At 40.5% G+C, this 13,771-nt stretch overlaps 1 protein-coding gene across 1 annotated transcript in view; it reads right to left on the bottom strand.

Moving 5' to 3' along the window:
• PHLDB2 (pleckstrin homology like domain family B member 2) overlaps positions 1–13,771 on the bottom strand; it is a 57,269-nt gene that overhangs the window by 20,518 nt on the left and 22,980 nt on the right. The window contains 5 exon segments of the mRNA XM_035900387.1: positions 1,503–1,646; positions 5,261–5,350; positions 6,078–6,188; positions 6,952–7,107; positions 11,483–11,611. Coding sequence (XP_035756280.1) covers positions 1,503–1,646; positions 5,261–5,350; positions 6,078–6,188; positions 6,952–7,107; positions 11,483–11,611 — 630 coding nt within the window.

The raw sequence follows: 13,771 nt of genomic DNA, 5'->3' as shown, positions 1-13,771 counted from the left end.
GCACATTTTGTGTACATGTCCTTGTACCAATTTTTTTTTTTAAGTCGAGTCTAGCATACAAGTGGAATCCAATTACACAGAAAACACTTATTAACAAGTTAATGTAATGAACTGGTGGCTTAAAAGTGATACAAGCTTTTGAGAGGCTTTGTTCAAATGCATATGAAAAATTAACGTAGGATTTCAGATGCAGCCACCTGTACTTCACTGCTTCAAGTCTTCTGACAGTTACAATGACTCCTAAATATTAGCATTTGCCTCTGGATTGTTTATATAAGGAGAATTTTTGTTCGGTAACATTCTATAATGCATTGTGTTGATTTTAAAATGAGCAGAGCCTTTAAGTGCAAGCACAATCAACTAATGATCTATCATATCAGTCTAAGAACTTCACACATAAATCAACTTTATGGCCACCGTAACAAAGCCAAAAAAAAAAAAAGAAAAAAAAATCCCAAGTTATCAGCTTTGAATCTGTTACCTGTTGTTGCCTGCGGTGTTTCTTAGCTGGCAGAGGTGGAGGTGTATCAGATAAAGGAATAGGATCTACATGAGTAGCCATGACCTCAGGCCAATGGACTGATGGAAGTTGAGCAATAGAGCGAGGAGAAAGAGAGTGAGGAAACACAAATCCAGAACAGAGAGGTGATCTTAGCTTTATAGAAAAAAGAGAAATTACACACAGAGTTTTCTTTTTGGAATTGCTCAAAAGATACGGCACATACAAGCTGCAGTTTTAGCACTGTGTTTGTTGGAGCATTTAGCAGGGAACAGATGCCTTGTGTTGCAACTCTTGAGGCGTATTTAACTACCAGGAGCAGCACAGAAATGCCAAATTCTAAACCCGCTGCTGCCTTATTGCAACACAAGGATAGGTGGCTTTACATTCATAAGATTATTACATTCCTTTAAAAGGGGATTTATTCAAAATTTGCTATGGTCATTACAAAGGCAAAAACATCACAAAGAATGAGGAAAAGAGAGAGTAAGCTAGAGGACACAGACTGGACAGACTCCATGTAATAGCTAAGTAGAAGCTACCCATCTCCCCCAAATATTCAAGATATACTTCTTCTACCACCTCACAGGAAAAAAAAAAAAGCTACAAAACATACAAAATATTAACACCTAAGCACCACTCAACAAGTAATCATTAAATGTGTCCACGGACCGTTTCTCCAAAGGTGCATTGCATTATAGTGTTTGACAGGCAAAGATTTGTCACTTATTGCTGCTTGGGTCATAAGCATTCAGATTTTTTGGCCTTCGAAGGCCCACCTACACCATCAAAGACAGTTTACAACTGGAGCAGTCCTTCAGCTTCACTATTAAATCGTTATCCGACTCAGTAACTGGCAGACAGCAGTTTGCCTTAGGGCCAATTTGTTACACGTTGAATTACCAAAAAAATAAAAAAAAAAAAAAAAGAAAAAGAAAAAGAAAACAAAAAAGGCAGCCATGAAAGAACAATGCAAACAAAGGGAAATTTCTCTCAAACAAACCTCTTTATTTTGTGGCTGGCTGGTCAGCACAGCCGTGGAAGGCTCAGTGGCAACTGCTTCAGCATCTGTGGGGGGCTGAGTGGAAGGGGATATACTCGTGGAATTGCCATACAGCTCACTAATTTCACTTACACTGATATAGCCCTAAAAGGAGGAATTCAGAAGTTAAAAGGAGCAAAAGCAAAAAGACGTGCAAGAGTATTAATGTATCCAGCACAATGAAAGTTAGTTTAGAGTGATACAGCCAAATATTTGTTATCATTGCAATACTTCATCATAAATAAAATTATTGTCAAGCTTATCAAATGTTGAATACTTGGATTCTGAAAATAGTTCTTCATTTAAACAAATATGTTTGTGTAATCAAAAAGCAAATGTACATTAAGTGACCAAAAGACTTTAGTAAAGTGTAAATAGAAATTACGTAGCTCTTTCTCAGGAAAGCAGATTGGGGGAAAAGGAAGAACAAATCTTATTCACCCATCTTTTTATTTCTTAATTGTTTTGTCTGATTAGCCTGATTTCCTTCTTGCCTAACTATTAGGCTAGTTTGAATACACCAAATGACTAGTAGAACTGGGAAGAACTTACATAAGGACAAGCCACTGCTACTCTATAAATTACGCTGACACAACACCTTCTATTTCAATTCTCTGGAAATCAGTTCTAACTTCTAGGTGTTACCAGGAGACTGAGGCAAGATGCTGTTAGTCTTAGCCTCATAGCCATTACAATTAGGGAAGGAAAGAGGTTAACACACTGAATAGCCTCTTGAATACTTCCCGGAGGAGGCAAACTCGAGCAAAAGAATGCTGAGTTGTATTAATGGTTTGCAAACTCTGTATGGCTAAAAAAAAAAAAAAAAAAAAAAAAAACAAAAACAAAATCTCACACAGGAGGTGACAGACTGAGGAAAGGCATGGACATCAGAGTGTGCTTCTGCCTGCAGAGAAGATTTATGCAGGCAGATTTGAGCTATAATGGCAGAATACAATTATTGCATGTGTTCTGATGTTAACAGAATAAATGTTGTTTAAAAAAATTAACATATGGATTCTAATCCATATAGGATGCTAGACTGTAAAAAGTCAAGTGTCCTAAGTTCTTATCCATAGAAAACAAAGCTATGCAAAAGGAAGAATAAATCAGTGTTGAAGCAATGTCATAAAAACAAGATCAAAATACGCTTATTTTTTAAATCAAGACAGTAAGCTGCTTTTAAATTGAGAAGGTGTTGAAGGAGCTATGTTTCTATTACTTTACCAGCATACTGACATGGCAGTATGTACACTTTGGCAATTCAGTATGAGAAGCCATAGACTGCTACAGTATTTCTTATTTTAAAAAAAAAAGCATGAATTTAGCGATGATCATAGAAGGCAGGTTGAAAAAAAATACCCACCCTGTTATCTGTTAGCATAAATTTAAATGGATTTTATCAGCTATTTCAAACAGATACACTGTTCTGGAAAATTAAGTATCATACTGTGAACACAGCACTCTAGAAATAGGAGGCAAATCTTAACTCGGATACTATGGGATCAACTATTAAATAAGAAGGAGACTGGGTAAGATACCGAAGTTTCCCTCTCAAAACATGTGGCCATATTACAGTAAAATAGACTCCAGTGGGATTAAACATAAAACTTGGTTAACCATCTTGTAGTAGCGGTACATCAGTAAACAAAACTTGGCAAGTTTATGAATGCAATACTGCATTCATTTTTATGGCTGATAAAAGCACCTTCACCGCTATATGAAAAACACTCGGTTCTGACTCACAACCCCAATGGAGACTCACCATGGGGTTAAAACCAAAAAAATTAAAAAAAAAAAAATAATCAAACAACAAATGACTTCATTGTGCATTAGCTCAGGCCCCTATTACATTAGATTAAATAAATGGTTTCAAGTCAGATTAGGCGTCTTTGTCAATGCTAAACTTTTAAACCGCATTGATTTTCCTCAGTAATTTAAGTAGTAGGATAAGCATCCTGCCTCTTCACGTAAAGCCACGTGACTCTCTGTTGCTGTGCATGCAGGGAGCGAGCTTCACGATGGATGGGAGAGTCACGAACATGTGCTTTGGTGAGGAGGGGCTGGGAAACGTCGGACCACAGGCTCGACTGATACATCAGCAACTGCGTGGTGAAATTAGCTTCTGTGTGCAGGGAGTCTGCTTAAGCCTGTGTATCACTGGGTGCCTGAACAGACAGAGGAAAATAAAACTGAACCGAGACAAACGTAACGTCTGGAAGGAAAGGCATTTCTTTTATAGGAGTGAGCCTATGGGGACACTGATCTTAAAAGAGATAACCCATGCTGTTCCTTCTCTCATTTGACTTAGAGTAAGTTTTAACTGACTTCATTACAGTGAACAGAACAACACTGCTCAATAATCCACTTCCAGAAAAAGAGCGTCCGGCTCACTTAATGTAGTTGCATTTTGAAATATCTGTGATTAAACAAAACATTACGCGGCTACAAAGACAAAAATCAGAGACAGCACCCACTCTCTAGAGAGAAAATGAATAGATCCATCTCAAAAGAACAAGGAAGCCAGTTGTCCTGGCGAGAGGTCAGATGTCCAGGTCAGAGCACAACCTAGGACACTGGAAGTCTAAGCATGTGCAACATGGCTTGCAGTGAGGAAGGATGCTCAAAGCCACTGGCATGTGCTGGAGGCCACCCAGGTTCACCAGCAACTTAGAGGCCAAATAAGCAAGACCACATTTCCCAGGTGCTGAGAGGACATGTGGTTGCTTTAGACTTCAAGAGCCCAATCTCTCACAGCGACACCTGCATCATTAGATGGGGTGAGGCCTCATTCAGGGCTTCGAAACAAGCAGATCTGGCAAGTCCAGTCAGACCTAAGCAGAAGTTAATGAAGCAGCTATAGATACCTGTCAGTGTATTTTAAATGCTAGATTTTTCCACTTCTCCATTTATAACTTCATATTTATCTGCAATTTGCAGATTCATCAAGTCAAGCCAAGAAGATAAATATTAGGAGCTAATGCTAATATCGTACATTCTGACTGGATCTTTGCAACGGGCTGTGGCTTACCTTGCACTGACCTTGCTTGGCTTACCTTGGGGCTGTACCCTCAAAGCTAGGAAGTCTTGACAGCAGCAGGTAAGCTCTGGGTCTCATCATGCATTACCCAAACTAACTCAGTTTTTTCAGCAAGAAGTATTTGACACCTTTACTCTAACTATTCAAAATAGTTAAAAAAATAGCTCAGTAGGTATCTTGCAACTAAAACAGCTTGAAGTCTTCAATTCAATGCTTTTTAAAAAGACCAAAACGTACAGTTGTCATGCTCTACTCCAGAGCCTTAGAATAAAGGAGGGGAGGCAATGGTGAAATGTACAGTGCAAAAATAAGACTGAACTGTATTTGTACTTGAACGGAGTTATTCCTGGACCTCATTCTTCTCCACTTCAATGAGGTTTAATTGTCTATTTTAAGAAAATTACACACACACCCCTCCACACACCCTCCTCCCCCCCATAAAAGTTATCATTTTTCCAGGGCAAGAGATTAAGGCGATGCCAGTCACATCTGGGAAAATGTCGAGAGAAGCTATTTTTGCTCACCCATGCATTTGGACTTCCATTAATAGCTTTACAAAGTAACTTCATCACATCTCAAAAAAAATTGTATGAATAGGACTTCACTAAATACTGTATGACTTTTGTATGAAGCGTTATTAAAAGTTACTTATGGTAAAGTAAAAAGCAGTGAATCTCTTTACCTCTTTTAGACTATTGGGACTGACAGGAAACCCCTTTCCTCCGGAAAGCATGGAATATTTCTTTTCCAGATTACAGAGATTCTCTTTTTCCTGTTAAAAAGCAGACATTTTGTATTAAATACCAACAGCCATGCAGTGAAAATAAATGCTAGCCATTTTCTTAAGCGTATAAAGAAAGACGCTGGGATGGAAGGCTAGAAATTGCACAGCAGAGCTTCAGCTTCATCTGCTTACAGCAGAACTGAACAAAAAAATGGAGGTACAGAATGAGAAGCCAGTGGAAGATATTATTTAATAACTGCAGCCAAACCAAAAGGTTTTTCCTTCAGCATTTTGAAAATGCTGGTTCTGCTTAATGCACTAAACATGATTTCACTCATCATTGAAAGCAAAACATAAAATGGACACGAAGGGTTGACGCCAGCTTCCTATTAAGCAGATATTAAGTAGCTCACCTTGTGGCCTAGCGTGGGCTACTACAAGTCAAAATCCTGAGCTGTCTGAGCACACTTCCAGCAGCCACACAGGCAGCACAGGCTTCTACCAGGTGCCTCTGGTTGAGTCCTCAGAAGGAGGACACCTCTAAAACCCCCTCGATTATCAAATGCTCTAGTGTTTTCTCTTAGGAAATCCGCTGATTAAAAAACCAAGAAACCTTTTGTAATTAAAGGTTAATGAATACAAAGAATGCCTATCACATTAATGCCTCCTTGCTTGCTTCTGCACAACTGATGCTTTTCTCATGCCCTATGATCTTTTATTCTATGAAACGCTCTTTTATTACGTGCTAAAAATATTTGAGACAATAAATACTTACCCTTTGCAGCATCATTATCAAATTGTTTTTCTCTTTTACAAAATGATCTTGTTCCCTTTGTGCTTGTTGGACAATATGATTGGCTTGTTTTTTGAGAGCAGATATCTTTTCCTAATATAAAAAGAAAATAATCAGAATCGACATGTTTCATTTTCAAAGCACAAGACAACCTGCAGCAAGGATCCTATTCATCAGAGTTCACTCACTCATACGAGTGAAGCAGTAGGAAAAAAAGTTTTTACAAGACAGCTCACTGCTCTGTAGGAGATAATTAAATAAGATTTAGGCAATAAAGAGGCAATTTCTTCAAAAGACAAAAGAACAATTGCACATATTCTTTAATAATGTGGTGACTAGCCTCCGTGTACTGAACAGAACTGGTTTGGGGATGCAACTTCTGATCTCTGAAAAACTGGCATTTAATTAGTTGAGACAGGACCTTCACAACTTACTGTAAAAATTAAGATATTGTCTTAATTTGCTCTTCTACTCTTATTGGAACAAAATAATTTAAAATCCATACGTATCAGGAGCATAAAATAACTGTAGTTTTGTCCAGAGTGTACGAACCTTGTTTCTTAATGAAGAAAAACCAACACTTTCGTACTTTTTATAGCAAATTTGGTTTAATTTTCATGTGCAAATATACAAACAGGGCATGGAATTTTATTGATTTATTTCCTTTTGGAGGAGTGCATGATTTGATATGTGTGGGATGTTCCTGGGCCATCACCTTTGCTCTGCTGCAAAAGCTTTTTCAGAAAAAAGAAAGTAGTTCTGCATTATTTCTTACAGCTAAGCAGGTTGTAGATCCATTTCATCTCCTTTATGCTCAACAACAAAGAACAAAGGAATGGCGCATTAGCACTTTTACCTTTCTACTGACAATGCTACGCTGATATTCAGCTACTTCACGCAGGAGCTGTTGTGTCAGATTTTCTTTCTCTTCATCTAACCGGCTTTCATGTTCAAGCTGCTGAAATTCCAGGTCTTCAAAGTGTTTGCTTTCTATGTCCAATAGGTCAGCATCCTTAAGCAAAAATTTAAAAAAGAAAAATCATCATGCTTTGACTGACACCACAGTAGATACACTTAGAAACACACACAAAAATCACAGTCTAAAATGGTATTTACGTCTCCGTACAACATGTTCAAGCAGGAGCTCAATGCTTTTAATGACCTGCTGTCATAATGAGAGAGCAAACAGGGCTAATCATTATTTTGAGGTTGCTTTCTCCATCACTCCTGCTGTCCCCCCCTGCTGAGAAAGACGAAGCACCTGCATGGCGGGGGAGCTGTTCTGCAGGGTTCAGAGCAAGCCGGAGCCTCTTAAGCAGTAAGCGCACCCTGGCTGGGCAGATGGCTCTGCTGTAGCCTAGCTGCAACCCCACCAAAGCCTGAACCACTGTGGTGAGGTTGTCACATGCCAAACTGGAAAAGCCTCTGCTTACTAACCAAAAAGGACGGAAAGTGTCATCCCAGTAGCAGTGGAGAACTGCACGCTGAATTAACTAACTATGGGAATATACACTCAAATGAAGGAGTCTGGACTGCAGCGAGAATTTCTTCAGGGCTAGTCCAAGTACCAGCACTGGCTTTAATAACAGACACAGTCAGATAAGATGAAAGATATGTGGAGCTGCGTGCCAGCAGCATGCGGCCATCACCTCAGCAGTGATGTCCAACCATGCCAGTTGCTTACCAGAGGCTGCCCAAGGACTACTGAAATGGAGTGGATAATTGCTCCCCGTGCAAATGCAAAATGAAAGACTCCAGTCACCCACCCTAGCCAGTAGGTGCTTTACTGCAGAAAGGGCATCAGCCCACTTTTATGCATTCCCCTGGACCAGTGCCAGGTTTTGCCAGGAAAAGAGGTGGAATGCTGCAAGAAAAGACCCAAGAAATAAGAACACACTTGCCTCCCACTTAGGGATGCAGAGATAAAACTTACAGTGCTTTTCAGCACAAGAACTGAATGCTAATCTTTCTCCTGCAACATCTGTGCATTCATAACATGAATCCCTGTTTACAAGTTCCAGGCTTCTGAAGAAAAAGGGCTTTTAAATAATCACAGTATTATTAAATGCTAAAGCTCTCGAAAATAGGCACACATTGTACATAACTTGTTAGATAAGAAAACCTATATCCTGTAAGCAATTCATTTTAGAGAAGTGAAAACTTAGTTCTTTTCTTATTTCGACCTAAAGGTTAGTGACTGAGGTAGGCAGATAGGTGTCTCTAAAGGCATTCAAAACCAGCTTGCAGTGTATCAGGGAGAGATATGAGTTGCAGAAGATGAAGAATCCAAGTTACTATATGAAATACCAACATCTTCCCACTAATCTTCAAAGGTGTGCCTTTCACTTGTAGGAGACAGTGAAGAGATCAAAAGCAAAGACATGGGCTAAAAATTACAAGAAAGCGGTTACCTACGATACAGAAATGCTTCACTTGGACCAGTCAGCCATCTTCAGCATTCAAAACAAATGGAAAGGTTTTGCCTGGGCCATGAAAGTCAATAAATTTAGCCTATTCCATACCACATTAATTGCCACTGAGGCAGAAGAACAGACTGCAGAGAAGGCAAGTGATAGCCAGAAAGGCAACTGGTAGCCAGCTGAGCTCATGAAATGCTATAGTCTTTGTGAGATGTGCTATGGAACAAGAACTTCACCACATTCTGTACCACTGTGTCCACTGGGGAAAAATAAACATACCTAATTCGAAACCAAGGCCACGTTCAACTTAAAAACCCTCCAAAGGGTAAGTGGCAGTACCTTAAGCTCTACCAGTGGTTGCAACTGCATCGCAGCAGGAAGAGCAGCCAAGCAGACCCATGGGGACCAAGACCCAGGCAGCCTGTGGGAGCAGGACACAGTGGCAGGGGCACAAGGTCTGGCTCCAAAATGCGTCCACAGAGCCCTCGCCATAGCCTTCACAAGGATCCTACTCAGCAGTGTAGGATTTGTAGGAGGATAATTAATTACCTGTAGGTAATGGATTCCTGAACAAAGTAGCAAGTACACTCCCACCCTTTAGTAAAACAATTGACATCAAAACACTGTAACTTATAATCTAATAACAAACAACAGACACAATGTTTCCATATTGGATTTCCAAACCAGAAACTTCTCTGGCATCTCCTTTACTTTTGTAAGGGCACTGGAGAAAATTTGATGGGAGAGAACCTGGCTCTTACTCCAGAATGTGGTGGGAGGTCCATAGGACCACAACATCTGCAAAAATTAGAAGAATTTTATCTGAAGAGTAAGGCATTTCCTACCACTGGCCAGTGTCCTCTCATGTCTCTGCAGGAATCCAAGCATCTATTCTCATTCTCCTTTTATGCATATCTCTATAAAAACCCAAGCACATGAGAACAAACAAGCTTTGGTGCTTTCATACTAACAGTGAAGGATGAAGCATGCTAATTAACTTTAAGTAAGCCATTGGGAAGATCAATTCTTTCCCTCAGTGCATTCTACAAGCCCACAGGTTTCACCAGACTCTGATGAAGTGTCCCCTGCTGCCCAGCAAGGAGAGTATATATTCATTATGGAGACTGGGAAGCATGGAGCGTGCCAGCTGCCCACTGCCAACCCCAACCCCAACTCCAGACCCACCCTGCAGCAAGCTGCTACAGTGAAATTGGCTGCCCGCTCCCCTGGGCGCAAATTAGGAAGTTACTGAAGTCCCAGAGATAAAGAACTAAGGGAATTCATCACCTTGACACCTACTGCACTGGCAGCAAAGTAGCACAACATACCCTGCTGCAAACGCAGGTATTTAATCCTGGGCTGGGCTGACTGGGGGAGTGGAAGAAGATATTTTCTATATTTTGGGGACGATGCTTACAGTAATTTCGTAACTGCTCTCACACTTGGTATCTGTTTGAGAGATACTGTGCACTAATTCAGTGATAACTTCTACTGCTTCAACCACAGCAGCCACAGCTGACTGACTGGCCTGGAATAATGTAATGGGACCAGAGGTGCGTTTAACTGCACCCCCGCACTTCAAGTTTCACCCCACTTTCAAATCCAAAATTGTTATTAAGCCAACTGGAAAAAAAAAAATAAAAATTAACCAAACAGATTTCTAGAAGCTTCTCGGTGGTCAGTAGTGAACAAGGATTTATTGCCATCCCATAGCAACAAGACTGCAACTTGCCAAATTTTTACCTTCAAGTATGTGACTGCACAGGGAAGGCTTCCTTTCCTTTTAAAATGCGTGAAAGATTATACAATACTGATTTTTTCTTTTTGAAGGTAACTTACAAAAAATCCTTAAGGGTCTCAAAACCAGCAAACTTCCCAGTTACTACAGAAGAATTTAACATTGTTATTTCCAAAGCTAGACTTTTTTTTTTTACTTTTTGCTCCTTGAAAAAAATGAAACAGAATTCTGCAAATAACCCAAAATCTAAAGAATATTTCCTGTAAAGCAAAAAAGCCCTTTTTTGGTCACTGCTATTACAGACCTTATTCCTGACGTAAACACTCAAGCCAGACAAAAAAAAAAAAAAAAACAAAAACCACAAACGCACAACCTAGCTTGACTTTCAGATGGCCTCTTGAGCTCGCTGTACTGATGCTTTGAAAATTATTTCTCCCCCCACTAAAGCTAGCTGTATGTGCTGTAGAACCCACTTAACATTAATGAATACTAAAATCTTTCCACAGAAAATAACTGTACCTTCGCAGATGATATGGTAGCTTTTTTGGTTACAAATACTACAAAATAAAATCAAGTTGCAAATAGAGTTCATGCAAAGCTTATTATACCAATGTGCAACTGTTGAAAATGTAGGAAAAAATAAAGCTATTAAAATAAGTGGTATAAACTTCAAAATGAATTGTTTAAAGCACAGTTCAGGCTAACAGCTAAGTTATATACTGAAAAAAAGAAGTTATCCATGGCTTCACCGAGACAGCCATTTACAGCATTGCAAAGCAGGAGCGCACGACAGAATCGCATGATAGCGGCAGGAAAGTGCTGCCAAAATGGCTGATGCCACTGACCAAAGTTCAGTTCCTGTCTTTGCTCACGCAGGTAAAGAGCAACGCTCCACCACCATCCACCTAAAAAACATCACAACAGCTTTCACGCCACCCAGCAGGCCTAAGGTGCTAATTACAGGCAAGTAGCCCAGCAGTTTAAAAACATTCAACACAAAATGATTTCTAATCCACCCGTTTGCACTCTACTTTTGCCACCATGCACGTCATCTACTACAAGCATTCCACAAAAAACCATAACCCTCGTTACAATTAACACGTATAAGTTGCAAATACGTTCAGACGCTTTGTTGGATACTCAAAGCAGAATATATTACACTTAGCTCTAAGAAAAAAGAAAAAAATGCAACAAAAAAAGTTAGTGCAATCTTGAAACTTGCTACTGACCCTCTTCAGCTGCTGCTGTAATTGTTCCCTCATGGACTCAGGGCAATTATCAAGCTGCGTCTTCTGCTCGGAGTAAAGCTCCTGAAGCCTCTCTAGTTTTTCCCTCTCAGCATCAAGTTTTAATTTTTCCTGAAGCATGAACCAGAAAATAAAACACAATTACCTTCAAACCCAAGCAGTTGTTAGTGATTACGACAGTGCGTGGCAAAACCTTAACGAACAGTTGAATCGCGTAGGTCCAAAGACAGAAACCTCTTGTTAGTTGAAATGCAATGGTGGGATGCAAAATGATCAAAACAAAACATTCATCATTTTAGTGCGGTGATTAATTGTCTCCCTCGTCACTGTGTTTTGTACCCGTCCCTGGATGATGCCGTTAAAGCCCACTGCCCAAAAACTTGTCTCACCTAATGAAAAAAAAAATAATAATGAGGAAATGGTAGTCATGTTAGTGAGGAAACTGGTGAAGGAGAGGAAAAAAAGCGTAGCTTTTAGAAAGCAAAATCGATAGAGAATGACTGTAGTCTGGCAGTGAGGGGAAAATGGATCTTCCCAGGAGAATGAATTATGAGACTCCTATGTGCCTCCATACAGAGAATTACATTTAGCAAGCACTGAAAGACCAGAACAAGACAGGGTTTTAGAGAGAAGTAACTCCACCAGGAAATCCTGTTGCAGCAGAAACACCAAGTGATTTAGCAAATTAATTCATTTGCTTCAGGGTACAGGAACTCTAACCTGTTCTTGGGGATCAGAGGGGAATGGTCGACCTCCCTGGTCTCCTCCAACTAGTTCAGCTTTCCTCTCATCCCACTCGAGCGGCAGTACTCGACACGCTACTTCTCACCCTCAAAAGCCTTTAACCTTTAAGCCTTTGTAATAAAACACTACATGATTTACCGTGCAGCACTGCTCTGAAGACTGGCTGTAGATCACTTAAAACTACCTTGTAGACTATTATTTATCTGTTGACCAAAGTTTGGGAACGAATAAACCAGAGTATGAAGAATTCTTTCAATGCCTTTTACTTGCATCCACGCTGGCCAACACAGCAGGCGCGTTTTCTCCAACTGAGCAGTTAATAAGTGGAAAAAAACCTGTACCCCTGATATGCCAGGCATAAATAATCAAGTGAGGCCCTGAAGCCCAGTGCTCTGCTACCTTCTAGCATCACACTGGTATAGTTCCCTTTCCCTATTTCTTGTTCTGTAGTTACGCATCTCCTCTCAGATGGTCTCTAACTCTCCTTAATACTCAAAAATTTAACAGTATCAGCCCCAAAGTTTCAGCTTCTTTTGGATCCTCCAAGAATATCTGATTTCTGTCATGCCATCCACTCCTTTACCCTCTTTCCAGTCCCAACTATTATTTAATTTTAACATCAAATGCATGGCTCAGCAGGTGCTGTATGATCAGGTGCTCCGCAGCACCCTGACAGCACACACCATAGATAAGAAACTACTTTTAGTATACAGTACTTGCCATTTCAAACTGTGGGATGGTCTTTCCCCCAAACCTTCTCTTTGTTGCTCCTGACAAGGTTCTCAAACCCTCACACATGGTAGAGGCACAATATCAAACACGTATTAGCTGTCTGCTTTCTTTATGGTTTTATCTCTAAACCTGAGTGGGATCAAGGGGCTGGGATTTCATTTTCCCAGTATTTAAAAACAACAGCAGGAAGCATTCTCATTCAAGCCCAACGGCAACCAAATTCCCAGCTCTGTTATTTTCATTTACACATGCAGCTTCTCAGCTCATATAATCAGATGAACAAAAGGCCGAACACAAAAGATTTTTTTTTTTAAGCTTGTAAAAATGAGCAACTGAGCCAGCATATTCAATTACCTGGACTTCCTGTACGAGCCTCTGCCTTACAACAGCAGCAGCAGGGCTCAGAAAGACGGAGGATGTAGCACATGCAAGCTGCACAATGAGGGAGGAGGATCTCTTAGGTTGGAAAAGACCCTTAAGGCCACCAAGTCCAACCCTTAACCTAGCACTGCCAACGCCACCACTAGACCGTGTCCCTGAGCGCCACGTCTACACGTCTTGTAAATACCTGCAGGGATGGGGACTCCACCGCTTCCCTGGGCGGCCCACTCCAGTGTTTGACAACCCTTTCGGTGAACAATTTTTTCCTAATCATCAATCTAAACCTCCCTTGGCGCAACCTGAGGCCACTTCCTCTCGTCCTAGCACCCACCCTGCTATACCCTCCTTTCAGGGAGTCGTAGAAGGCAGTAAGGTCTCCCCTTAGCCTCTTCTTCTCCACAACCCCAGTTCCCT

This window comes from Egretta garzetta, unplaced genomic scaffold (assembly GCF_000687185.1).
Source record: "Egretta garzetta isolate BGI_Z169 unplaced genomic scaffold, ASM68718v1 scaffold278, whole genome shotgun sequence".
Taxonomy (NCBI): domain Eukaryota; kingdom Metazoa; phylum Chordata; class Aves; order Pelecaniformes; family Ardeidae; genus Egretta; species Egretta garzetta.
The sequence above is the reverse complement of the archived record's forward strand: the minus strand, read 5'-3'. Positions and strand labels throughout refer to the sequence as shown.